The sequence below is a fragment of the Labeo rohita genome, chromosome 15 (assembly GCF_022985175.1).
Source record: "Labeo rohita strain BAU-BD-2019 chromosome 15, IGBB_LRoh.1.0, whole genome shotgun sequence".
NCBI classification, from domain to species: Eukaryota; Metazoa; Chordata; class Actinopteri; order Cypriniformes; family Cyprinidae; genus Labeo; species Labeo rohita.
In genome coordinates this window covers 22,688,230-22,714,664 of record NC_066883.1, presented here as the reverse complement: position 1 = coordinate 22,714,664, position 26,435 = coordinate 22,688,230, and the positions used below count along the sequence as shown (strand labels likewise).

Here is a 26,435-nt window from a genome sequence, read left to right as displayed (position 1 = left end):
TGCAGTTGTGAGAAAAATGACACAACTGTGAGTTTGCAATTCTGAGAAATAAAGTCAGAATTGCTAAATATAAACTCACAATTCTGACTTTATTTCTCGAGATATAAACTCGAGAAATTTATATTAAAAGTTATATTTAGCAATCTTGACTTTATTTCTCAGCTTGCAATTGTGACATTTTTTATGCAACTACAAGTTTATATCACGCAATTGTGACTTTTTTCTCAGAACTGCGAGTTTATTTCGCATAATTTCAAGCTTGCAATTGTGATTTCTGAATCTCGCAATTCTGAGTTTATTTCTCGCAATTGTGAGTTTCCAAGAAATAAACTCACAATTGTGAGAATAAAGTCACAATTGTAAGATATAAACTCATAATTCTGAAGAAAAAAAGTCAGAATTGTGAGCTTATATTTAGTTCATATCAATTCTGAGTTCCTGAGAAAAAAAGTCAAAATTGTGAGATGTAAACTCACAAATGCGAGAGAAAAATGAGAAAATTCTGAGAAAAAGTCAAAATTGTGTTATAATTTTATCACGCAATTGTGACTTTTTTCCAGAATTGCGAGTTTATTTCTCAGAATTTCAAGCTTGCAATTGTGACTTTTGAATCTCGCAATTCTGAGTTTATTTCTCGCATTTGCGAGTTTCCAAGACAAAAGTCAGAATTGTGAGATGAAAACTCACAAATGTGAGAAAAATGAAAAAATTCTAAGAAAAAACTCAAAATTGCGAGATATAAACTTCTGAGAATAAAGTCACAATTGTAAGATATAAAGTCACAATTCTGAAGAAAAGTCAGAATTGTAAGTTATATTTAGCAATTCTGAATTTAAAACTTGCAATTCTGACTTTTAAATCTCGCAATTCTGAGCTCCCGAGAAAAAAAAGTCAAAATTGTGAGATGTAAACTTACAAATGCGAGAGAAAAATGAGAAAATTCTGAGAAAAAAAGTCAAAATTGTGTTATCATTTTGTTTTCCAGAATTGTGAGTTTATTTCTCTGAATTTTAAGCTTGCAATTGTGACTTTTAAATCTCACAATTCTGAGCTTATTTCTCGCAATTGCAAGTTTCGGAGAAAGTAAGAATTGCAAAATCACAATTTTGTGGAAAAAAGAATGATCTCAGAATTATGAGATAAAAAGTCGCAATTACCTTTTTTTTGTTTTTTTGTTCAGTGGCAGAAACGGACTTCCATACTTGTGTTTATGAAGGCTGATTTTTTAAAAATTAAAAATACAGTAAAACAATAATACAGTGAAATTACTTCAATTTCTGTTTTCTATTTTTAATATATTTTATTATTTTACTAGTTTTCAGTGTACATGGTCCTTCAGAAATCATGCTAATATGCTGATTTGCTGCTCAAGAAACATTTCTTAATATAAAAAATGAAAAACAGTTGTGCTGTTTATATTTTTGCCAAAACAATGATAAAAGAATAAATTGGTGTAAAGTTTCTTTGATGAATAGAAAGTTCAAAAGAACTGCACATATTTGAAAATATAAATCTTTTGTAATATTATAAATGCCACTTTATAAATGTATTGCATCCTTGCTAAATAAAAGTATTAATTTCTTTTTAAGAAAAATCTCACTGACAAAGTTCTGACCAGTAGTGAATAAACCATATCTACCCTATCTACCCTTTTCAGTATCTGATGGGATGACAGAAAGACAAACTGCTCAACTTTAGGAGGTTAAGGCACCATGAATAGAGTTGACATCTCAATGCCATTGTGAAAAGGCTGAGCAGAATCGCCTCCATTCTAGTGACTTACTCTGCAGTGCTGAATGCCAGCTCGAAGTTATGTTTGCGGTCGGCAGGGGACAAGACGTTGTAGTCAAACTCTGTGGGGAAGAAAGAGTGGACCAGGGCGCAGAATGCCATGCCGTCACTCCAGCTGGATGAGAAGTTTTGAATGTCGATGTTCTGCAGATTAACGGGAGAGAGAGTGAAGCTATTATATTTCACAGTGCACTGGGGTTTTGCTCCCATACCCTTCAACACAGTCAAAATGGCTTTATATATTTTTGTATTTTTTTTTTTAAATTGTTCCTGGTCTCACAGCGCTTGACTCGTCAGTGCATGTTATTCCAAAAACAGCCTGTTTTTGTTTTTATTTTCCCTAAAAATAATTATATAAAAAATAAATATTAAATTTTAAATTAAAATAAAATAAATATTAAAAAAATATATCTAGGCCTTGCACACCTGAATCATATAGGTAGATGCATAGGACATTATATATATATATATATATATATATATATATAAAACGTAAAAAAAAACCTAAAACCTATAATAATATAAATACATAAAACAAATAAGAAAAATTAATAAAACACAACAAAATTACTAAAAAAATACATATATATTAAAACTATATATAAAAATATTAAAATTATATAATATAAAAATACTGTATTAAGAATGTGATAAATCGTAAGAGAATAATAATAACTACTAACAATAGACTACAAAAAGCCTTATTTTCTTTTGATCCGTGGGTGAAAGAGACATAGAACAATAATAATTTTAATTTTCGTTGAGAGTCTGCAGACGTGCTTGTGGTTGTCAGAGCAAATGTTTTATTGTTGTCTGGCTCTTATCTTCATATGCTGGAATTTTCTGTACACCTCATCATTTAATGGTGTTCCATTTTTCATCCGTAGCTGGCAAATCTGACAGGCTGAGACATTGTCTGTCACTGAGGGAAATGGAAACCATCATGCGTGTTGTCAGCTGTCTGCTCTGGTTCTCATGTTTACGTACTGCTCTCTCCTGACTCTAAATTAGGCTTGACCATTACATTACTATCTCTAACTAGAGCCACATGGGCTGGTTTGCAAAGATGGACTACAGTCTGCCAGAATATATCTACAAAGTAACACAAATACCACACACATTCATTCACTCACTCTTCCTGATGTTAATAAAGTTGATACGTTAAAGGTAATAAAGAGAATAACACTTTATAATGTGCTCAATTTTAAAAATAACAGTATAGGAAGCCCTGTAATACATGATAATCTTCATCTTATCAGGCTTAAAGGAGAAGTCCACTTCCAAAACAAAGATTCACTGAACATCCAAGATGTTCATGTCTTTCTTTCTTCAGTCGTAAAGAAATTATGTTTTTTGAGGAAAACATTTCAGCATTTTTCTCCTTTTAATGGACTGATATGGTGCCCCGATTTGGAACTTCCAAAATGCAGATTAAATGCAGCTTCAAACGATCCCAAATGCGGTTGTAAACGATCCGAGCCGAGGAAGAAGGGTCTTATCTAGCAAAACAATTGGTTATTTTCATTAAAAAAATACAATTTAAATACTTTTTAATTTTAAACGCTCGTCTTGTCTCGCTCTCCCTAAACTCTGTGTATTCTGACTCATGACAGTTAGGGTATGTCAAAAAACTCGTATTTTCTCCTTCAACTTCAAAAATAATTTCAAAATCATCCTACATCGCTGCAGAAGTACCGACCCAGTGTTTGCAAAGTGAACATGCAAAGAAGATCAAACACCCTTAATAAAAAAAGGTAAAACAGCGATATAGGACGATTTTGAAGTTGAGGGAGAACATGAGATGGGAGTTCTTCGACATGAAACTGGGAAAAAACAGTTCAGGCAGTGTAAGACAAGACCAGCGTTTGACATTAAAAAGTATATAAATTGTATTATTTTTATGAAAATAACCAATCGTTTCATTGGATAAGACCCTTCTTCCTCGGCTGGGATCATTTACAACTGCATTTGGGATCGTTTTAAGCCGCATTTAAACTGCATTTTTGAAAGCTCACAATTGGGGCACCATATCAGTCCATTATATGGAGAAAAATGCTGAAATGTTTTCTTCAAAAAACATAATTTCTTTACGACTGAAGAAAGAAAGACATGAACATCTTGGATGACAAGGGGGTGAGTACATTATATGTGAATCTTTGTTTTGGAAGTGGACTTCTCCTTTAAGTGTTGTTAAACCTTTCATAGCTTTAATACGCTACATGTGTGCAAAGCTCCCTCTTTCTGCTGATTCCGAAGACGTCTATGAAATGTCTTACCTGGTACCCAATGGTCTTGGATCGACACCATTCCAGAAGAATCTGCTTGATACTGCTAGCACTGGATACTCCAAAGCTCTGAGAGCGTTTCAGCTTCGGTTTGGAATCGACAGGCTTGGGTCGACTAAGTTGGGAAGGTCAAGGCAAGAGGTCTTATTTGTGATTGACTCTTAAGAGCATGAAAAAGGCCACAAATGACATGCAAGATGATTCCATTACCTGTTGTTTTCAGAGTCCAGCCTCTCAAAAATAGACCGGCGAGCCTGGGCTCCAATGTTTCGAGGTAAAGTCTGAGACCTCACAAGCTCTCGTCTGCGCTCAATACCTCTACCAAAGGATAAATCTCCTGACATATCCACATTCCTGATACAAAGAGATAAAGATTTCAGTTCTGTGAAATATTTCACAGTTGTCCAATCCAAGGGTGTAGGTTTGGTTTAACAAAGCCAGGGGACTAATATAATCCCTATAACTGTTTTAAATGACTATTTTCCCAATTTATGTTTTTACTAGGGACACAGTCTGCTTGAAACAAGACTTAACTCGCCCACAGATGTGTCTGCATCACCTTTGATTAAATGTTACATTACTTAATATTTTTTTAAAAAGTAATTAAAAAAAAAAAAAAACTACCAGTCAAAAGTTTTTGAACAGTAAGATTTTTAATGTTTTTTTAGATAAGTTCCTCTTCTCACTAAGCCTGCATTTATTTATCCAAAGTACAGCAAAAACAGTCAATTTTGAAATATCTTTTACTATTTAAAAAAAACGTTTTCTTTTCATATTTCATCAAACATATCTTAATTTGTGTTCTGAAGATGAACGAAGGTCTTAGAGGTTTGGAACGACATGAGGGTGAGTAATTAATTACAGAATTTTAATTTTTGGGTTAACTATCCCTTTAAGCATATTCACACTCAACCCACCTGTCTGTGCTGTGTGGGAAAAGCCCAGAGTAAGTCACTGACTTGGCTGGAGCTGAAGATGCTTTCTCTGTAAGACAAAACATGTAGTGACAAACAATGAGACAAGACTTATAAAAGCACATGTTGTATATATGAATCATAAAGAATTGTTGAACTTGTCCTACCACTAAGCCGTGGAGAACCCATAGTCCTGGCAGGAGTCGGAGCCCATGTTTTCACAGACGATACTGTAACCGCAAGAGCAACACACACACATTTAGGAGATGACGGCAGAAAGACTCATCTGTGGCCTCATTCTGTAAAGTTGTGATAGAGTCATACCTGCATGAACAGGAGACTCTAGTTGTGGCTGGTTATCACTGGTGACTGGCTGAGTGTTGTTTGTCAGTGAATCTGTTATGGCTGAAGGCATAGCTTGCATTGGGCTACCGGGTGATTCAGGACTTTTCATAACTGCTGAATCAGCCACTTTGGTGGTTGCTGTGATTGGCAGGTGTGGCATTGCCATGGAAATGGGGGCTGAGTGCTCCTGTGACACACCGTTGGGTGGTGAGCTTCTCCTCAAAGGCATATTGGAGTTTTCTGATTTGAGAAATGATACATTATGGTCAATATGTTACAACTGAAGATGTATGTTCTGTTCACACTAAGAACGATATTTATTGCAATATCACTATATATAACATTATAAAGTGTATAAATCACTCGTTTGTCTAAATAAACATTGTCCAATAGCGACACCAGCGGGTAAAGTTACAGCGGTAGTCCGTGTCTCTCTCGCCTCCCCTGAGCCCATTGAGTTTTAACAGACACCCTAAAGTGTGCGGTGAGTTTGATGGGGGGTAAAAGTCCCGTAAAAGGGTTTATAGATGATTTGATATGACTGTTTATGTTTGGCTGTGATTGGTTCATGTGATAAATCCCGACTTTTTGTGTTCGTGCGCATTTCACGTTCACGAATCAGTCTGAATGAACAATATAATGGGAAGACTAATTTTAAAAAGTAAACAAACAACTCACACATTTAGATATAACCACTTTGTTATGTCAAAATAAGACTTAAAATGGCCTGAAAACATGATCTGTGGGAGTTCTTTAAAGTCAATCTCCATGTCTGTGACCAATATTTACCGAGCTTTGATGACCGATGAGCCGAAAAATTCAAAAATAGTTAAAAGTTAACAATTAAAAGGAACAGATGAACATAAGTTCACAAATAAAATATATTGTTTAAATTGTTACTGTCTTGAGTTTTTATTTTGGAATAAATGTAAAATGCTTAAGAACACTAACTTTCACTCAGACTTCGCTTTAATAAACAAAATATTGATTACAAGTGCAGGTCATATAGTATTTCAAATTGTCTTAATATTGTGTTGCGTCCCATACAATGGGGTTAAATGCATCTAAGGTCAGAAAACACTGTGATTTTCTCAGAATATACATTTATACATAGAGTCATTTTTCAATGATTTCAAAACGATTTGTTTGATCAGTTCTGAGCATACAGTCTGTAAACCCCTCCCTTCCATAAGCCTACTCTGTTGTGATTGGTACAGAAAGGAGTACTCGAGCAAGTTAGCGAGCGCTGCCATCAGTGTTGCCAAGTCCCGGTTGTTTTTGATGTTTGCAGTTTGAAGCAACCCTAATAACATCATATTTAGCCTCTGCAATGAACCCCCTCAAAATGCAATTAGGCTAGTATAGGGCTAGTTTTGAGTAGCAATTGGGAGGGTTTTGTTGTGAAAACCTGGCAACCCTGACTATCATTGACAAAGCATGCACCAATACAATAATATAGAGCTCCAATCTGTTCTTAAAATAATGACATAAAAACATTTGAACACATCGCAGCAAATCATGCCCACAGCTAAAGTTTAACTGCTAAGCTGTAAACACCTTACAAAACAATAAAGGTGGATATGTTAGTTAAGTGCTAACGTGACTAACTGATGAAACAACACAGTTTGTAAACCAAAATATATCTATATTCTTTATTATGAAACAAAGTAATTAGAACAACAACAGTCTACATTAATCAACACATTCTTAGTGGTTTCACAGCGAATTATCAGAACTATTTCAGTAATACAGTAATATCGTGGTTTACTAAAGCTGCACTAGGTATACATATTAGCACAAACAACTTGCTATTTTGAGCACTCAATTAAAAATGTACACATAGCGTGTCAATCATACTTTCAGTTTGTGGTTCGGAGTTGCTTGTTAGTCCAAATAAAGAAGAGTAGAAGCCAACGAAGATAAAAGCCAAGATTACAGAAGCAGTCCTCGGTAAAATGACGAGCACAACAAAAGGTTCGAACTGGTAGGTATGTTCTGATGCTGGTTTAAGCTGGTCCTTAGCTGGTTTATGCTGGTTTTAGCTGGTTTATGCTGGTTTTAGCTGGTCATGTTGCTGGTCAAGGACCAGCATAAACCCGCAAAGGACCAGCATAAACCAGCTAAGGACCAGCTTAAACCAGCATCAAAACATACCTAACCAGCATCCCAGCATCAAAACCAGGTTTTTTTTTTTCTTTTTCTAATGTGTGCCCTGACTAGTGTATATAGGGAGCCAATTGAGACGCACCCCATGAGTGGTTTCGAGAAGTAATTATTAGTAATACCTGTTGAGGATAAGTGTCCATTCTCCAAGCCTTGAGAAACTGGTGCTGGATCCACTTCAATGGGTTCATCTCGCTCAACGCTCTGTAAGAAAGAGAGAAGCGGCATTTAAGATTCAATACTATCAAATGTAATCTTCAGCAGATCTCAGGATGAATATCAAATTTTAATACTGCACATTATATGTTGTGATACCTAAAGTCATCTGTAGCATTTAAACAGGATTGATAGACAAAATAAATAAGCTCCTAAAAAACAAGTATCTTTCTCAAGAGGCCTAGTTCCAAAAGGATAAGCAGCGAAACAGGTTAGGGAACACAAGACACATGATGTGATTATCCAATAAACCCTAATCAGAGACATGAAAAGAGTTCTTCAGAAAGGAACATTCTGCTAAAGCGAGTGAGTGATGTAATCTAATCACAGACATTTGATTGATGGGTTCACTATGGAATCACTATGGAGTCCAGTGATGTTTACAGACGCAGAGTCTCTTTTAAAATAAATCAAAGCTCTGGATCAGGGCTGATGTGGGTCATCAATACAGATATGGCTGCTTTGCTGGTCTATTTTAATCTTTAATAGCCACTTGCGCCCTCTCTTTGCGCTTCTGTCTGACCTAAATGCAAGATTGCATGCTGACATTAGTGCCTTGAAGTTCCACGCTGACACACAAAGGTCACCGCCTTGCTTCATTTCCCTCAGACCTCAACCATCAAAAAGTTATACAGATACAGATGTTTGGCTACGGCTGCAATGAGCTAAGCATTATAAAAGCAGATTGTCTCTTAAGAGGGTGGCGGACTAGTTGTTTAGGGCTTGGAAGCAAACCAAAGAATGACTGTGCATGTTTAGTTGTATCTTGCGCTGGCATTAATTACCTGGCAGCTTATCAATGGGCTTTAAAAAGCTTCTTTGTGTGCAGCCTGACTATGCAAACACATGCTAATATGCAACAAATGCGCCTTCATGCACTTCATTTATGAATGCAAATACAAAAACAAGAGATTAAAACCTAGGCACGCAATGAGTGCGTTTTAAAAGAGAAATAACTTCCTAGTCTCCAGGAGTAATTGAACTGGAGGCCAGGTGACATCACATCTAAAGAATGCTTAAGGGGTGTGCGGTTGGAGGGGAGCAGCTGCCTGTCCCATTGAGAGAAGGAGATAGGGGGAGACAAAATTCACCCCAGCCATGAAACGTATCCAAATCTGATTTGCTCGCTGAACATGCAGGTTTTCAGCTCAGTGTTTTCAACATCATGTGTCGGTCTCTCTAGGGGATATCTGCAGACATGTGACTATTTAGTGATCAAGAATATGTATTATAGTGTTCGCACAGCGAAAAACTTGGAAAAACATTGCCTGCTGCCATTTAGGTTTGTATCTGGAATTCCTTTCAAATGCATTGGTTCAAGCACTATTTTGGCACAGAGGTCACCTGCTGCTCGGCCCCTGGGCTAAATTAAGAGGTGAGGGGGGGAATCTAACCACACCCATCTCATGTTCACTGAACCGCATGCACTCACCCCAGTTGCTCTTTTTTTTCCTCCAGGAACAACACATTCCCCATCCCAGAGAATGCGTCATTGCATTAATAGAGAGGAGTAATAAAACAAGTGCAGGAAATAGGGAGGTGAGACAGAACATGTGGAAAAGCACTTTAGTCTAAGGCTGCATATAACGATTTTGAAAATCGATGAATTTCTTTAATTTATCAATTGATCGAGCATAGTATTGCACTGCTTTTTTTTGCTTTCATTTGGATTCCTAATGGAAAAATCCTAAAACCAAAAAAGGAAAATCCTGTCATTAATTACTCACCCTCATGTCGTTCCAAACCCGTATGACCTTCATTCAACTTCAGTACAGAAATGAAGATATTTTTGATGAAATCTGAGAGATTTCTGACCTTGCATAGACAGCAACGCAACTGACACGTTCAAGGCCAAGAAAGGTAGTAAGGATATCGATAAAATAGTCTATGTGACATCAGTGGTTCAAGTGTTGAAGATGAACGAAGGTCTCACGGGTTTGGGACGACATGAGGGTGAGTAATTAATGACAGAATTTTCATTTTTGGGTGAACTATCCCTTTAAAAGAATGATTCATTCACAATCTGATAATGGCATCATTGTCATCATACAAATGAATGAACTAATGTTATTTCTGAACTTGTTCAACTGACTCCCTCAAAAGAATGACATATTCACAAATTGGACACCAATATCTGGTCTCAAACAGATTATTGAATCACTAACTTGATTACTGATGCAATCAATTCACAACTGGATCATTGCTCAATATCTGTGAATATCTTTGATTCTTTGAAAATAATTGGCTCAAAAGAAAGATTTGTTCTTTAACTGCACAAAGAAGTCAGGCATTGACTAGAATATTGAAATCAGATGCGATTGGAACAGTCAAATTTACAAATGAATTACTGTTATTTTTAACTGGTTCAACTGAATTATTGAAAACAATCAGTGATTCATTCATAATGAATCTCAGAGCACGATGAATTCACAAATGACTAAACGGACATTGCTATAGATCATTGAATCATTGAGTTGTTAAAGGGATAGTTCACCAAAAAATGAAACTTCTGTCATTAACCAGTGGTTCAACCGTAATTTTATGAAGCTACAAGAATACTTTTTGTACGCAAAGTAAACAAAAATAACAAATTTACAAATAACAGTTCTTCTCTTCATTTAATTTATTCTTCTTCCCTGTCAGTCGCGCATTCATAAGAGTACCATGAAATTAAAGTTAAACCACTGATGTCACATGGACTATTTTATTGATGTCCTTACTGCCTTTTTGGGCCTTGAATGTGGTAGTTATTTGTGAACCTGTTCACTGATTCATTAAAAAAGAATGGCCTCAAAAAACATATTCACATATAAATTGGACGTCGCTATCTGGTCTCAAACAGATCACTGAATCACTGATATGATGACTGATACAATCAGTTTACAGCTGAATCATTCCTTGATATCTGTAAATTTGTTCAACTGATTCTTTGGAAATAATTGACTCAAAAGAAAGATTTGTTCATGAACTGCACAAAACAGTCAGGCATTAAAATGAGTTGTTAAATGCTGCAATTGGATCGGTCAAATGACAAATGAATTCATGTTATTTTAACTGGTTCAACCGAATTATTGAAAACAATCAGTGATTCATTCAGAAATCGGAAATAGCCACAGGGTCTCAGAACAAGTCTCATGTGGATCATTGAGTCATTAATTGCTGCAAGTGGATTAGCATTGCTACAGATCATTGAATCACTGAGTTGGTAAAGGGATAGTTTTCCCAACAATGAAAATTCTGTCATTAATTACTCACTGTCATTTTGTTCCAAACCCGTAAGACCTTCATTCATCTTCAGAACACAAATTAAGATACTTTTGATAAAATCTGAGCGCTTTCTGATCCTGCATAGACATGTTCAAGGTCCAGAAAGGTAGTAAGGACATCGTGAAAATAGTCCATGTGACATCACTGGTTCATCATTAATTTTATGAAGGCGAATACAAAGTAAGTAAAAACAATAAAAACAAAAATAAAATAATAATGTCCTTACTACCTTTCTGGGCCTTGAACGTGTCAGTTGCATTGCTGTCTATGCAGGGTCAGAAAGCTCTCAGATTTCATCAGAAATATCTTAATTTGTGTTCTTAAGATGAACAAAGGTCTTACGGGTTTGGTACAAAATGAGGGTGAGTAATTGATGACAGAATTTTCATTTTTAGGTGAACTATCCCTTTAACTACTACAGTCAGTCAAATTCACAACTGAATTATTCAATGCTATTGCTGTGAACTGGTTCAACTGATTTATTTAAAAGACTATTTTCAATATCAATTATCAACATAATTTAGCTGTTCAGCCCAACTTCAGCCTTTGACCTCTAGCCACACAAAAGAGGGAAAAAAACAAAAACGAAACCTGGACAGTCCATTCTTTTGTCCTCAGGGAGGGTCACTCATCTCCTGTACGTGCTGTTCCTCCATAACTGAGGACACTCAAACACAATAAGGGTGCTTCTGACAACAGTGTCGTCTCTCAGACTATTCAAAACAGACCATTAGATGTTTGAATGCAGCCCCTTTAGAGACACAGTAATCACTCCTGCAGGTGAGAAGACAAGAAAAGGCCTTGAGGAGTTGGGTTTTTCCTACAATAGGCCTCTAAATGCGGTTACTATGTACAGTCCGCACAGACAAAACCTTCTTATGTGAGTCTAAACGTCCCTCTATGGCAAAATAAGAAATTCCCCAGCATTCTGGCGGCCTGCCTGTGCAATGCTGGTGAGCATAAAAAAAGATTTTTCGGCAGATAATCACAAGGTTGTATTGTATGGAATCTCAGAGTGATTTGATGATGAGTGAAATAGGAGTCGAGCATTGTTACTGCAAGAGAAAACTGAGGGCTGCTCTGTGTATGATCAGAGCGATGAATGCCAGTTTTGATGAAGCGCTGTATGTGTGTGTGCGTGTCTGATTTTAAACGTATCTGAGGGGATATTCTTGCCTCACTGTGACATTTGAGATTCTTGGAACGTTGTGGTGGCGGGGGAATGGAATGGAACATAAACAACAATAGAGGGCATGTTTGTGGGGAACTCTAGAGGGTTCAGAGGACTAATTCCAGCCCCTGTCACTCAAATTAGATAGCCAGCTCTTACAAGGCCCTCTCTGGTATTAATAAGCCATGCTGATAGTGCTATTTATACTCTTCCACCGTACAAATAGCTGGGCTCACTTTTGGAGCAAGAGGGTCATTATCAAGAAAAGCAGAGTGAAATCTACAGTGTGAAAAGCAAATTAATCATTCGTGATTGAAGAGAAATGTTTGCCCCCCAATTTAGCCGTGTCGTTTTTCCTGCTGTTAGAAAGAGAGGTAGAGTCTATAAAGTTCAGACAGACAGGGATGGGATGCCTGGTTTGTGAGGGTCTTTGCTCTGTAATTTCCTTCACAAACTCAAGTGTTTGTGAAGAAAGAGGCCCAAACACCTGTTTTTCAAAGCACCACACAGCCTGCAATTTCTCTCTTATAGCAAAAGCAAGAAAACCTGTGCAGAGGCATTTGAACACACGCTGTGTGTGAACTACAAGAATTCCTCCTGATTTCTCAGGGAGCTGGGTGTGTTTATTTTCACTCCCACATACTCACACATTCACAAATGTACATTGTAAAACACTAGTTGTCCTCCAGGCCATATTAAAAATTAAGCCCTGAACCTGATCTTCTAATTTAACTTTATTTGTTTAACCAGTCGAGTTTATTCAGTCATGATACTGGTTAGAGTCCAGTCTGACATTGTTATGAATTATTAGGAGTCAGCAAATTCAAGCGTTGAGGAATACTCCCAATTCTTGGCACATTTTGAGTCACACAAGGCCAATTAAGTGATTTGTTAGCTTAAGATTTGCTCCAACCGGATTTGTGATTCAGTAAGTTTCACTTTGAATTTCCAAATCAGTCATTCAGTGTTGTTTGTGAAACAGTTCACTGAAAAGAATTTGCTTGATTTCTCAAATGTTGTCATTTGTTATGTTATCTGTCTCTAAATGTGTCTCAAACTAATGATTTGTTTACAATTCAGAATTCTGAAAATGTTATTATGTAATGTTTTATGCAGCTGGGTAAAGTTTCCCCAAATTAATTACTTTAATAGAGATTTGAGATTTTCTGAAATGTACTTAAAGGGATAGTTCACTCAAAAATGAAAATTCTGTCATTAATTACTACATTGTTCATCGTAGGAACACAAATTAAGACATTTTTGATGAAAACCAAGAGTTTTCTGACTCTGCATAGACAGCAATGCAACTGACACGTTTAAGACCCAGAAAGGTAGTAAGGACATTGTTAAAATAGTCCATGTGACATCGGTGGATCAAGCGTAATTTTATCAAGCTATGAGAATACTTTTTGTGTGCAAAGGAAACAAAAATAAATATAGATGCAAGCAGCGATTACCAGGGTTCAAGCGTGTTAAGGCATTTAATTATATAGCAAGTCTGTCCCCACCTAAATCAATGATTTAAAAAAAAGCTGGCAAATCCAGGTAATTTACCATAGAAATATTATGGTTTTTTAATGTTTATGACTGTTATAGGGCCTGCTGTGGTTTGATCTCCTTAAAACTTTGCATGCTTGCTTAGAATCACCTGTCGCATGTGTTCATCAGGTTTTATTTAGTTTTTGGTTTTCCTTTAGGTTTTGGATACATTTGGACAGGCCCACTTTTCTAAATAAGCCCGTTATAGCTTCCCAAAGGATACATTTCAACATTTTTTGATAATTATTGACCTACGAAGCCTAAAGAATTGTACTGCAGTGTTTTTTTTTCCAGATTGAGTGAAAAACCTAGGACTAGTTTGCAAAAGTAGGTTTTTACATCTTTTCAATCATTTAACAAACGATTTGATTGACAGCAGTGGTTCTAGAGGCAAAACTGTCCAGAATGAGGAGTTCTATCATATGATACGAATATAATGTGTATGTGTAAAAAAACGTTTACGTCAATGTAAAATCGTTTACGCCCTTGAAAAATGCATTATCACTTCCCAGTGGCCGATTTCTTTCAAATTTCTCACAGACCTTTTGGGTTTCGTTCCGATCGGCCTCCGTTAACTTTGTCTAACAGGTGCTTAAAATTCATTGGTCAATGGGGCCATGATTTTTTGACATACGCAAATGTCCTTATAGACACTTTCGGCACTTTGGACCACGACAGTGCACAGCGATTTTCATGTTGATAGAACAAAAGTTTAGACATTATGTTTTTTCCCTCTAATCGCACCTCCGAAAAGTGGCCAAGCTCTACATTTTTCAGGTTGAGCTCTTAAATAATTGTTCTGAGTTTGGTGGAGATATCTCATTCCGTTCAGGAGTTATAGGCATTTTACTAAAAGTGGCCCCGCCCCTTTCAAATGTTTTGGCGCCCCTTTGCATTGGTGAGTCGAAAGTTCAATGTTTTTTTTGATAATTATTGATATTCACTCTCCAGAAAATATTTCTGCACTGGTTTGGTTCCGATTGGCTGAAAAACCTAGGACTAGTTTGCAAAAGTAGGTTTTTCAAAAAATCCAAAATACCCGAAAATTTAGCTTATGATCGAATTAGTATGTGAGGTTCCAACGACACTTAAACCTTCGACTGACGCTTCAGGAGTTATGAGCAATTTCATACTTTTGTCCACCTTAGTTCCCCCGTCAGGGTGACTGGGGCGAGCCTTGGTCACATTGTCGGCAGTGTGAGTACTACCATCCCTCCAAGTTTCTCTATGACTCACGTTTTGGTCTGTACGATCAGTTTTACGTGGAGATCGCTGATCCGTGACCATTCTAACAATTACAATAGGGTTTCAGCGCTATGCGCTTGAACGCCTAACAACTTAATTCAACAATTTCTTCTCTTCCGTGTCAGCACGTCAATGCACATTTACAAGAGCACCACAATACATGCGTTCTGATGTCAGAAATCTCTCAGATTTCATAAAAAAATATCTTAATTTGTGTACTGAGGATGAATGAAGGTCTTTCGAGTTTGGAATGCTATAAGAGTGAGTAATTAATGACAGAATTTTTCCCTTTAACTTTGTTACCATCCACCTGGTATTTTAAGCACTACCACATTGAAGCACAAGTACATTTTAGGTTGCCTGACAAAACATTGCTACAACTTTTTGCTTCACCAAAACTTTCTCAAAGTGGGAAGTGTACTCGAAACTGAACTGTACATTACTCATCCGTAAACAAACGTGTGTGTTCTGACGCAGGTGCTCCTAGACTCTTGTGAAACCTCTTCAGACTAAAACTATGACCATGCAGCGAGTCCACTTCAACACGATTGATGGTTTGTAGCTTAGGGGGACTTGCTACATCTACAGCCCCACCTGCAGATGGAGAACACAAACCTGGGCAGTGGTCAAACACACCACCTCAGGCCAGAGAGAGAAAACTGACCGTTTCGGGAGTTTGCATTTAATATCTAAGAGCTTAACTTGGTTTAGACTTCTGAGATACCAACAGCCTTGTACTCCAGTGACAAACACATGGGCAGTAATGTGACTCCATGCAGGGTGGATAGGCAAGGTCTTAACTAAAAGTTCTTTACCTAACTTTTCCCATTCCTGGCCCATACGCATTCCAACAAGGCAGGACAATGGTTCCTGAAGGGCAGTGAGGTCATCCCGTAAACACGGAATTATTAACCTGTAACCACGGAGATGAAAATACATGGCATTGTCTGGAAGTAATTAGGAGAGCCAGGGGCAGCATGGGAGCGGCTGGATGCCTTTCTCTAGCCCCCCATCCACAATCTATTCTCTTTTCCACCCTCCCTCTCACATTCCCTCACTCTTTCCCTCTTTCTCGCCCTCTCTTTCTCTCTCGCACTCTACTGTATTAATAGCTGTGCAAAGGTTTTTTGTTCTACTCCTCCTTCTCTGCCAGGAATCTGTGCTGGACATGGAGATCCAGGCAGGGCAACGGGAGGAGATTAAACGATCTGTTCCATTGTGAGTGCTCTGGCTTCGGGCCAGCACCGAGCTGGAAACGTCAAACATATCTCACACAAACACATGCAAACAAATATGTTCAAGTAAGCTCCCTTAACCCCCCCCCTGCCAAGGCGTAAAATTATACAGGCACATTTTCATACGCATTAGCCTCATAAATAAAGGCTTGGAGTCCGGCAGCCTCGCAAATGTGGATGGTTAAGTGAATCTTTGCAAACAAATGCTCAGCCTTTAAGCTTTTGGAAGCCTATTTGGCTACCTGGCAGCCTGTCCAAATCTCGAAAACTCCCAACATCAAAAGCGACCATGTCAGATCAAACGGCGTTCCTCCAGGCTTTATGTAACCAAAGTGGGTCGTTTTGAAAACAGCTCGACTTTGGCAATATTAGATGGGTGAAAAGTAGATGTACTGGCACTCTGGGCTGAGGCAAGTCAAAGCGAGGAGGACGTTTCTCACACTGCCGGAGCCAAGCGCTGGATTAGTGTTATGGTCATTTGGTGAAGCTTGGCAACATGGGGTATATGTAGAGGAAAACAGGTCCTCGATACAGATGTGTGGTGTGTATAAACATGTCACAGAAGGCATAAATGTTTACAGTTTTGTCATAACATGGTGAACGGTGTATGTCGAAACTGAACGTTAATGGTTTTTTTAAACAAGCCAGTTTTAAACATCCTGATTGTAAAATACTTGCATGTCTACGAAGATAGACATGAGGAAACAATATATATTTATTTGTTAAACTTCTCAAGCAAGCATTATACCATTTTTAAGCAGTCTTCCCAGTGGGAAAAAAAGTGCATTACTGTTCTTAGGACTAGATTGGCTTAAGAAAATGGTTCTGCTAGAAGTTCTGCTAGTTGCTACAAGCCTAGTGGAAGACGTTAAGGCCATAATGCAGATGATTCAGTCTTTTTGAGAAGATGTGCAGAGAGACTTTTGTCACTGAGATTACTGATAAAAACCATCAACAAAAGATTTGTTTTGAACAGTTTTTTGATTTTGTCAGCCAAAAGGAAAAGAATAAAAGAAGTAAAAGTGCACCATGACGATAATAAAAACATACCGTTGATGAAAAACCAACAAGATATTAAAGGATTAGTTCACTCCAGAATTAAAATTTCCTGATAATTTACACGCCATGTCATCCAAGATGTTCATGTGTTTCTTCAGTCGAAAAAGAAATAAAACATCACAGGATTTTTCTCCATATTGTGGACTTAAGTGGGGATCAGTGTGTTGAAGGTCCAAATTGCAGTTTCAATGCAGCTTCACAATCCCAGCCAAGGAATAAGGGTCTTGTATAGTAAAACGATCAGTCATTTTCTAAAAAAAAAATTATATATACTTTTTAACCACAGATGCTCGTCTTGCACTAGATCGACTTCATGCATTATGCAGTCGTGTTGGAAAGGTCACACGTGACGTAGGCAGAAGTACCGACCCAGTGTTCACAAAGCGAACGTGCAAAGAAAGTCAAACTCCCTTTACAAAAAAGGTAAAACAACGATGTCGGATGATTTAGAAGTTGGAGGAGAAAACAAGATTAAGTTTTTCGCCCCACCCTACCTTTTTCATCCAAGATGTTCATGTCTTTCTTTCTTCAGTCATAAAGAAATTATATTTTTTTTGAGGAAAACATTTCAGGATTTCTCTCCATGTAATTGACTTCTATGGTGCCCCCAAATTTGAACTTCCAAATTGCAGTTTAAATGCAGCTTCAAAGGCTTCTAAACGATCCCAGCTGAGGAAAAAGGGTCTTATCTAACTAAACGATCGGTTATTTTTTAAAAAAAATTACAATTTATATACGTTTTAACCTCAAATGCTTGTCTTGTCTACACTGTAAAAAACAATTTGTTGAGTCAACTTAAAATAATTCGTTACCTGGCTGCCTTAAAATTTGAAGTTCAGTCAACTCAAAAAAAGTTTATTCAACTTGAAATGTTAAATTATACTAAGTGACAACTTAGATATTTGAGTTGAATCAACTTCAGATTTTAAGGCAGCTGGGTTACTTACCCATCTGTTAAGTTTAGCAAACACAAATATCTAAGTTGTTACTTAGTACAACTTAACATTTCAAGTTGAATAAGCTTATTTTAGTTGACTGAACTTAAACTTTTAAGGCAGCAGGGTTATAAATTATTTTAGGCTGACTCAACAAATTGTGTTTTTTATTTTTTACAGTGTAGCTCTGTGTGAACTTCAAAATCGTCCTGCATCGCTGTAGAAGTACCAACCCAGATTTTACGAAGTGAACATGGAACAAAGATCAAACACCTTTTACAAAAAAAAGGTAAAAACAACGGTGTACTATGATTTTGAAGTTGGAGGAGAAAATGAGATGGGAGTTTTCAGACGTACCCTAACTCTCATGACTGAAAAAAAAACACATAGAGCTAGACAAGACAAGTGTATGAGGTGAAAGATATAAAAATGTTATTATTTTTTTTTTAAATAACCGATTGTTTCGCTAGATAAGACCCATATTCCTCAGCTGGGATCATTTAGAGCATTTTGAAGCTGCATTTAAACTACATTTTGGAAGTTCAAATTTGGGGGCACCACAGAAGTCCATTACATAGAGAGAAATCCTGAAATGTTTCCCCCCACTAAACAAAATTTGTTTACGATGAAAGAAAGCAAGACATGAACATCTTGGATGACAAGGGGGTGAGAGTATATTATCTGTAAATTTTTGTTCTGGAAGTGAACTAATCCTTTAAAAATAAACTCTGAAATGCTGTCAAGAGAGCTACAACATGAAAAGTTAGTTGAGAGCTTTGTGAAACCCACTGTCAACTAGGTTAGCAACCTGAACCAAGATGCTAGAAAACAGCTGTTAATATCTAATTTGAAGTGCAATGTAGAGCAGCTGGGGAAAATAAAGAATCAATAAAAGCCACTTAGACATGCATCTGGAGGCTGAATCCAGGCCGTATAATCTTCATAATTTGGGACTGACACCATGAAGCTAAGAGGAAATGAGTGAGAAATTGACTGAGTTCATGTTTAACACAAAATATCTGCCAATCTGTTAGCATATTTGTGTCAGTGGGTGTCTGTGTGCATCTATATCCTTTCTTGAGATACTAAGCGTGCTCTAACAGAGTTTCCACAGACAACACCCGTGCAAATCTTATCTTCCTCCCACCCCAATCTCCGCTCTCTCCCTCACATGCCCTGAAGAAGCACAGCCGAACACACACACATATGCTACGGTGGGAGTCAAAGTGTCTGACTTTTACAATGCCTTGACTATGTTGAGGCACAGTAGAATCAAAGATAACCCATTGACCCCTAAACAATTTATTCACATCAGCAGTAATGGAGGGCAAGAGGTTTTTTTGTGCTCGGGGCCAAATGTGAACGTGCAGTGGGACCAGGCTCCACAGGTGTGGTTCCCAGGCAAGCACCTGTCCTTCAAACATGAGAGAGTCCAGTGGAGTCCGACAGTGCTATATCTACACCACATCCTGCTGAATAAAGAATAGAGGAGGGTGTCCTGGGTGTTCTTTAAATCCTGACTCACCCAGTGTACTTCAAATGAGGCAGAATGTCGACACAATGGCCCATTGAAACCGCAGAAATGCTGCGGTAATTGGCAACAGCAGTGCAGGACTCCTCTGTGGAGACAGACAGCACACAGTGAGGGCAGAGCAAAAGTATTTTATGGTTGGGAAGAGGAACACAGGATGATCCGGTACTTTTGTGATTAAAGTTCAGTAAAGTTGCAGCAGAAACATAACTATCTATCTATCTATCTATCTATCTATCTATCTATCTATCTATCTATCTATCTGTCTATCTGTCTGTCTGTCTGTCTGTACGTTCATCTGTCCATCTATTCATCCATTGTACTCTTTGTTCTATCCATCACCCTTCTTTCCATCCATCCATCCATCCATCCATCAATTCATCAATCCATCTGTCCATCTGTACGTTCATCCACCCATCCATCCATCCATCCATCCATCCATCCATTGTTCTCATTGTTCTATCCATCACTGTTCTATCTATCTATCTATCTATCTATCTATCTATCTATCTATCTATCTATCTGTCTATCTATCTTTCTATCTTTCTGTCTATCCGTCCATATGTCAGTTCATACGTTCCTCCGCTGTTCTATTTGTTCTATCATCATCGTTCTTTCCATCCATCTATCCATCCATCCATCCATCCATCCATCCATCCGTCTCTACGTTCATTCACCCATCCATCCATCCATTGTTCTCATTGTTCTATCCAGTGTTCTTTCTATCCATTCATTCATCTATCTATCTGTCTATCTATCTATCTATCTATCTATCTATCTATCTATCTATCTATCTATCTGTCTATCTATCTATCTGTCTGTACGTTCATCCATCCATCCATTCTACTCGTTGTTCTATCCATCACAGTTCTTTCTATCTATCTATCCATCCATCTATCCATCCGTTGTTCTCATTGTTCTATTCAGTGTTCTTTCTATCCATTCATTCATTCTTCTACCTATCTATACGTTCATTCACCCATCCATCCATCCATCCATCCATCTGTTGTTCTATCCATCACCGTTCTTTCCATCCATCCATCCATCCATCAATTCATCAATCCATCTATCCATCTGTACATTTATCCACCCATTCATCCATCCATTGTTCTCATTGTTCTATCTATCACTGTTCTATCTATCTATCTATCTATCTATCTATCTATCTATCTATCTATCTATCTTTCTGTCTATCCGTCCATATGTCAGTTCATACGTTCCTCCGCTGTTCTATTTGTTCTATTATCATCGTTCTTTCCATCCATCTATCCATCCATCCATCCATCCGTCTGTACGTTCATTCACCCATCCATCCATCCATTGTTCTCATTGTTCTATCCAGTGTTCTTTCTATCCATTCATTCATTCATCATTCATTCATCTATCTGTCTGTACGTTCATTCACCCATCCATCCATCCATCCATCCATCCCTCCGTTGTTCTCATTGTTCTATCCAGTGTTCTTTCTATCCATTCATTCATCTATCTATCTATCTATCTGTCTATCTATCTATCTGTCTGTACGTTCATCCATCCATCCATTCTACTCGTTGTTCTATCCATCACCGTTCTTTCTATCTATCTATCATCCATCTATCCATCCGTTGTTCTCATTGTTCTATTCAGTGTTCTTTCTATCCATTCATTCATTCTTCTACCTATCTATCTATGTTCATTCACCCATCCATCCATCCATCCATCCATCCGTTGTTCTCATTGTTCTATCCAGTGTTCTTTCTATCCGTTCATTTTTCTATCTATCTATCTATCTATCTATCTATCTATCTATCTATCTATCTATCTATCTATCTATCTGTCTGTCTATCTGTCTGTACGTTCATCCATTCATTCATCCATCCTACTCGTTGTTCTATCCATCACCGTTCTTTCTATCCATCCATCCATCTGTATGTTCATCCGTCTATCTGTATGTATCCGTCCATGTCCATCCATCCATTGTTCTATCCATCACCGTTCTTTGTTTCTATCCATCCATCCATCCATCAACCATCATCCAGTGTCATATGCATCTTGTACGCTATATCAATTTAAAATTTAAATTCAGAGGACTACGAACTGTAGTGAGTCAGGCCAAGCATAGAATGACAACAGAGAGTGAGGGGGAGTGATAAATGAAGAGGACTGGTGCGTGTGAGACAGAATGATAGTTGAGAGACAAGAACAAGGAATGCCACAGATACAGTGGCGGCAGCCTGAGATTTAGCCCAGGATAAACTGTTATTTCCCAAGAACGGAAAGTACAAGAGGCCTCTAAAAGAATCAGAGACAGGCACAGATTTAGAAGGAAGAGCATGAGATAAAGTGTGATACTCATGATATCTGCAGGTGCTCTCAGTGCAGCCACGTGGAGGCAGGCCAGCACACATCCCCACGTGGAGCCTAGCTGTCTTTTTCCAGTCTGTCTCTTTCTCTCTCACTCACTTTTTCCTGCAGGCGAGCCTGAAAGGGAGTGCTCCGCAGACCTGCCACAACAGTCTCTTAGTATTTTACAAGCCTAGAACGCAGCTCTCTTTCATTATGCGGTTGGCAGGTGTGGATGTGGCAGGGAAGATAACAGCCTTCCATGTCTCTACTAACTCTCACTCGCAGCCAAAATCAACTGCACTCCCTGCTAATAAATTTATGATGATTTAGAAAAACCATTTACAAACCTGAATTCTAAAACAAGATCTTGTGAAACAAGCCAACTGAATTTGCATGCTATGCAAATTATTATATTTTTACACTGTAGCACCGAGCTCTAAATTAATAAGTGACGACTACATGACGTTTGAGTTTTACTGTCAGCTGTTAAAGGCTTAAAGCTGACAGGTTCAGGGTCTTCTCAAAGAAATAAAGCTGTAGTCCTGTAATCCTGAATAGAGCCATTATCCATCATATCAAGAACTGCATCTCAGGATCCCAAATGCCCTTAACTTTGCAAAGTTATATATACAGTATAAATACCCAAACTATGAAATGTATATATAAAATAACATCTGCTAAACTGCTAAAATCATCTTGGTTTGATCAGCACCAATATGAACAAAACATCTGGGTTGCTTGAGCACTTTAAAGCGGTTGTTTTAATTAAAAATGTGTCATTTTATGAAAATCTGGAGCCTTTATACAGACAAGTGAAGGCAGATTTGTTCCTGCTCCAAATTATGTGCAAAAGCACAATGCTGCATAAAAGCTGTTCTAAAATACGCTGCTTGTTTCTGCATAAATAAAACGCAGCATCAGAGCCACCTTAAATTATTTCCATTAATTCTCAAATTGTTGATTTAATTTATTTTTAAGCACAAATTTCATAACATCACACCTGCAATTTTAATTCCCATATGAATGTATTTATGCAGCCTCTTTTCAGGAATTTAAGCCACTTCAGATGCCGCTTCCATGCCGCCTCTGCATTAATTTTATAAAATAAATCCAACAATTATCATGTGGTTTAACTTCATCATAATACTAGGGCGAAACTGTGGCAGTGAAGTATCTGTCACTTGATCCAAACTTCATCCCACAGTTGTCAGAGACAAATTCTGCCCTTTCAAACATCCAGTTAGTTTGTATACGTTACCCAGCTTCTGGCTTCTCTCTATACGTCCAAATATTTAGTTTTCCAACATAAAGTTTCTCATACCAATTAATTCACTTGCATTTGAACACAAACGTCTACTCACGTTAGTTTTGGTGGTGACAGAAAAAGTGGCTCTGCTGGAGAAGCGTGTGGCGGTGGGGCTGGAGGCCGTCCCGCTGGCAGATCCAGTCAGAGCTGCTACGCTGGGGGCCGCAGACGGTGGAGACTGATGCCCTGCGGTGCTGCTGTTGCTCTGTGTTGGCGCCGCTCCTTCAGTCAGAAGTGCGCTTCTGTCACAAACCGACCCCGTCAGCATCTCCACCTGTCGGGTCAAGGCCTCTAACTGACCCCTGAGCTGCCGGTTCTCCTGCTGCAGCTGTGCCACTGCCCGGCCCAGAGGTCCGCTCACATTAATGGCCTCTTCTAGTCTCCTCTCGATGCCCAGTTTAAAAGCACTGACATCCACGTGGATCTCACGCACGGCATCCCGCAAAGTGGTTTCATAGCGGGCCAAAGCGGCACAAACTGTCTCCCCTTCCGGAGAGCCCTCGGACACTGATGCCAACGGGCCTGCGTCCATCTCCAAAGTGAGTCCAGGTACCTTGCTTTACAGTCCTACACCAAATTGAATTCTGTTTCTGATATGCCCCTCTTGAATTTGTTTACAGATCCATATAGAAATCCAAAGGGATTGACAAGAGTGACCTGTAGAGACAAAACTCAGTCAGAAACTTTGTTTCCTTATCTAATGAATAAAAAAATGCTCAAAATGGTAAAATTGTGTTTGAATGTTTACAGACCTTATGTTTCAGTATGGTTTCTCTGCTGTGAGTGTGTCTGAGTGAGCTCAGCCCGCCGTGCTGTTTTAAAGTACAGCTCTCACAGTCACGTTAACCTCCTACTACTCTTGCAGCCCGGGGGAGGGAGCACTGAGAGGGAGGGAACAAGCAAAAAGAGGAGGAGAGATAGAGCTCCACTTTATCCCAGCTCCCCCTCCTTCTTTCCACTGTATTTGTATTAATCTCCACTTTCACAACACTGTGCTCTGTCTCTGCTCTCTCTCACTCCCTTTTCCTCGCTCTTTTCTTTTTTTTTCTCCTGACAGATAAAGGCCACAGCTCACATTTCTTCAGCTCAAGCATGTCCCACTGTCTCAGCAGTGCTGTATCAGAGAAGAACAGACACACCTTTTGTTTTTTTCTGTCTCACTTTCGCTGGGTTCAGAGTGTGGTGGTTGAGGTCAGGATAAAACGGCACTCTTAAGGTTTTAAAGTGCCTGTTTACACTGTAAAGCATGACAATATGCGGTTGAAACTGTCCTAACAAGTTTACAGCGGCAAGCAATTTGCCTGTCCGCACTGAATGTGACACAATCAAATCAAGTCTGTGCACATTATTTAAAGATTAATGTACAATTATGAGGTGATGAGGTTTTGGTTACCTAATGCGTTGTTGCCGTAATAAAAAGTTGTTGCATCATGCAGACAAAAATTCTTGTTGCATGAATCTTGATTAGGACACAGTGTTAAAATTGAGTGTAACGTAATGTTATTGAATTGACTCATTATAAATAAAGCATTTATTTTATCAAGCTCCAAAATGGCTTGTTTGGATCTGAGGTGCAAGATGACATCACCCGAGCACAAACATCTGCATAAACACTGCCTCCAGAGCAATGGATCGACAAATAGTAATCTTCTCACCATAGGCCCAGCCCACCGGCGTTCAGTTGCTTAATGGCACATTGTGTAAAAAAAGAAAATTGACATTACAATCACTGCCGCTATATTGTCTACACTGGATACAGTATACAAATGTGCGTTCGCTTTCTGACACAGTCCACGTGCTTGAGTCTGTCATCAATAGGACAATTGGAATGAAAGAACATTAGCTTTGACGCATTTTGTTTAAACTGCTTGTTTGCGTCTTTGTACAGATATTAGAAGGATCCCAGTGTAGGGAACAAGTGGATAGTTTATTTTAATGACATCCCAGATCGTGGATCGAGGATTGTTTGAAGCATTTTGTTTTGTAAACGAGGCACAGTGTCATTAAGAGTTCACAAAGAAACATTTGATGAAAGATGAACCTGTACCAGATCTGGTTGCAGCTGCATCACAAACTGTAAGTAAATTATTTCTCAGGATCAGATTAATGCTTTGTCTGGAAATGCATGTTTTTTTCACTGGTGTTCAGTCGCTTAACAGCTGACATACTGAATGTGAGTGCCACGTTGCGTCAAAAGCAAATACACAATACAATCACTGCCGCTATCTTGTCTACACTGGATACAGTATACAGATGCGCATTCGCTTTTTTGGAAGTATTCCAGCGTAAGGAACAAGTGGATAGTTTATTTTTAATGGCATCTTTTATCATGTCAGAGGACTGGTTGGAGCATTTTGTTTTGTAAACGTGGCACAGTGTCATGGAGAGTTCACAATGAAACATTTGCTAAAAGATGAAACAGTACTAGATCTGACTGCAGCTGCATCACAAATTGTAAGTAAATTATTTTGTAATTCTTTGTCTGGAAATGAACTTTTTTTTTTTTTTAACATGTTGTCAAATAGTTTCTCACAATAGGCCCTGCCCACTGGCATTCAGTGGCTTAACGGCTGACATGCCGAATGCGAGTGTCACATTGTGTCAGAAGCAAACAAACATTACAATCACTGCCACTATCTTGTTTACATTGTCTACATTTGGTTTCATTCTGCTCGATAAAAAAAATTGCCAAAATACTCACATGCAGTAATAAGGGGGCAATGATACTGTTTTCTATGCAATGACGTTAGCCAATCATAACAGTAACCGATTCCTGACAAGCCTTAAAACAGGCTGTTTTAGGCAGAGGATTGAAAATAATAATTTTTCCATATATTAACCTTTTTTTGCACCAAAAACTTTATAAGCACAAGTAAATCTCTAGGAACATATTAAAATAATATAAAAATCCATATCATGACCCCTTTAAAGAACACTTTATTAATAACACAACTAATAACTGGGCAAATAAACCAGCTTTAAGCGGCCGTTAACCAAAGCCAGAGACGCTGAAGATGAACGCAAAGAGGAGAACATATTGTAGCAGGCAGAGCAAGATCACTGATCACTATACAAGAGACATTGGAAGAAAATTCTAAATATTGAATT

At 38.2% G+C, this 26,435-nt stretch overlaps 1 protein-coding gene across 3 annotated transcripts in view; it reads right to left on the bottom strand.

Annotated features, from left to right (window-relative positions):
* smtnl (smoothelin, like) overlaps nt 1-26,435 on the bottom strand; it is a 45,982-nt gene that overhangs the window by 2,665 nt on the left and 16,882 nt on the right. For all 3 annotated transcript variants that reach the window (XM_051129435.1, XM_051129436.1, XM_051129437.1), the window contains 9 exons: nt 24,080-24,208; nt 23,383-23,984; nt 7,621-7,702; nt 5,315-5,575; nt 5,158-5,220; nt 4,994-5,060; nt 4,287-4,430; nt 4,068-4,191; nt 1,784-1,935 (listed from right to left, as the gene is read on the bottom strand). In XM_051129435.1, the coding sequence (XP_050985392.1) occupies nt 1,784-1,935; nt 4,068-4,191; nt 4,287-4,430; nt 4,994-5,060; nt 5,158-5,220; nt 5,315-5,575; nt 7,621-7,702; nt 23,383-23,859 (1,370 nt within the window). In that variant the 5' untranslated portion in view covers nt 23,860-23,984; nt 24,080-24,208. The remainder of the gene's footprint in view (nt 1-1,783; nt 1,936-4,067; nt 4,192-4,286; nt 4,431-4,993; nt 5,061-5,157; nt 5,221-5,314; nt 5,576-7,620; nt 7,703-23,382; nt 23,985-24,079; nt 24,209-26,435) is intronic.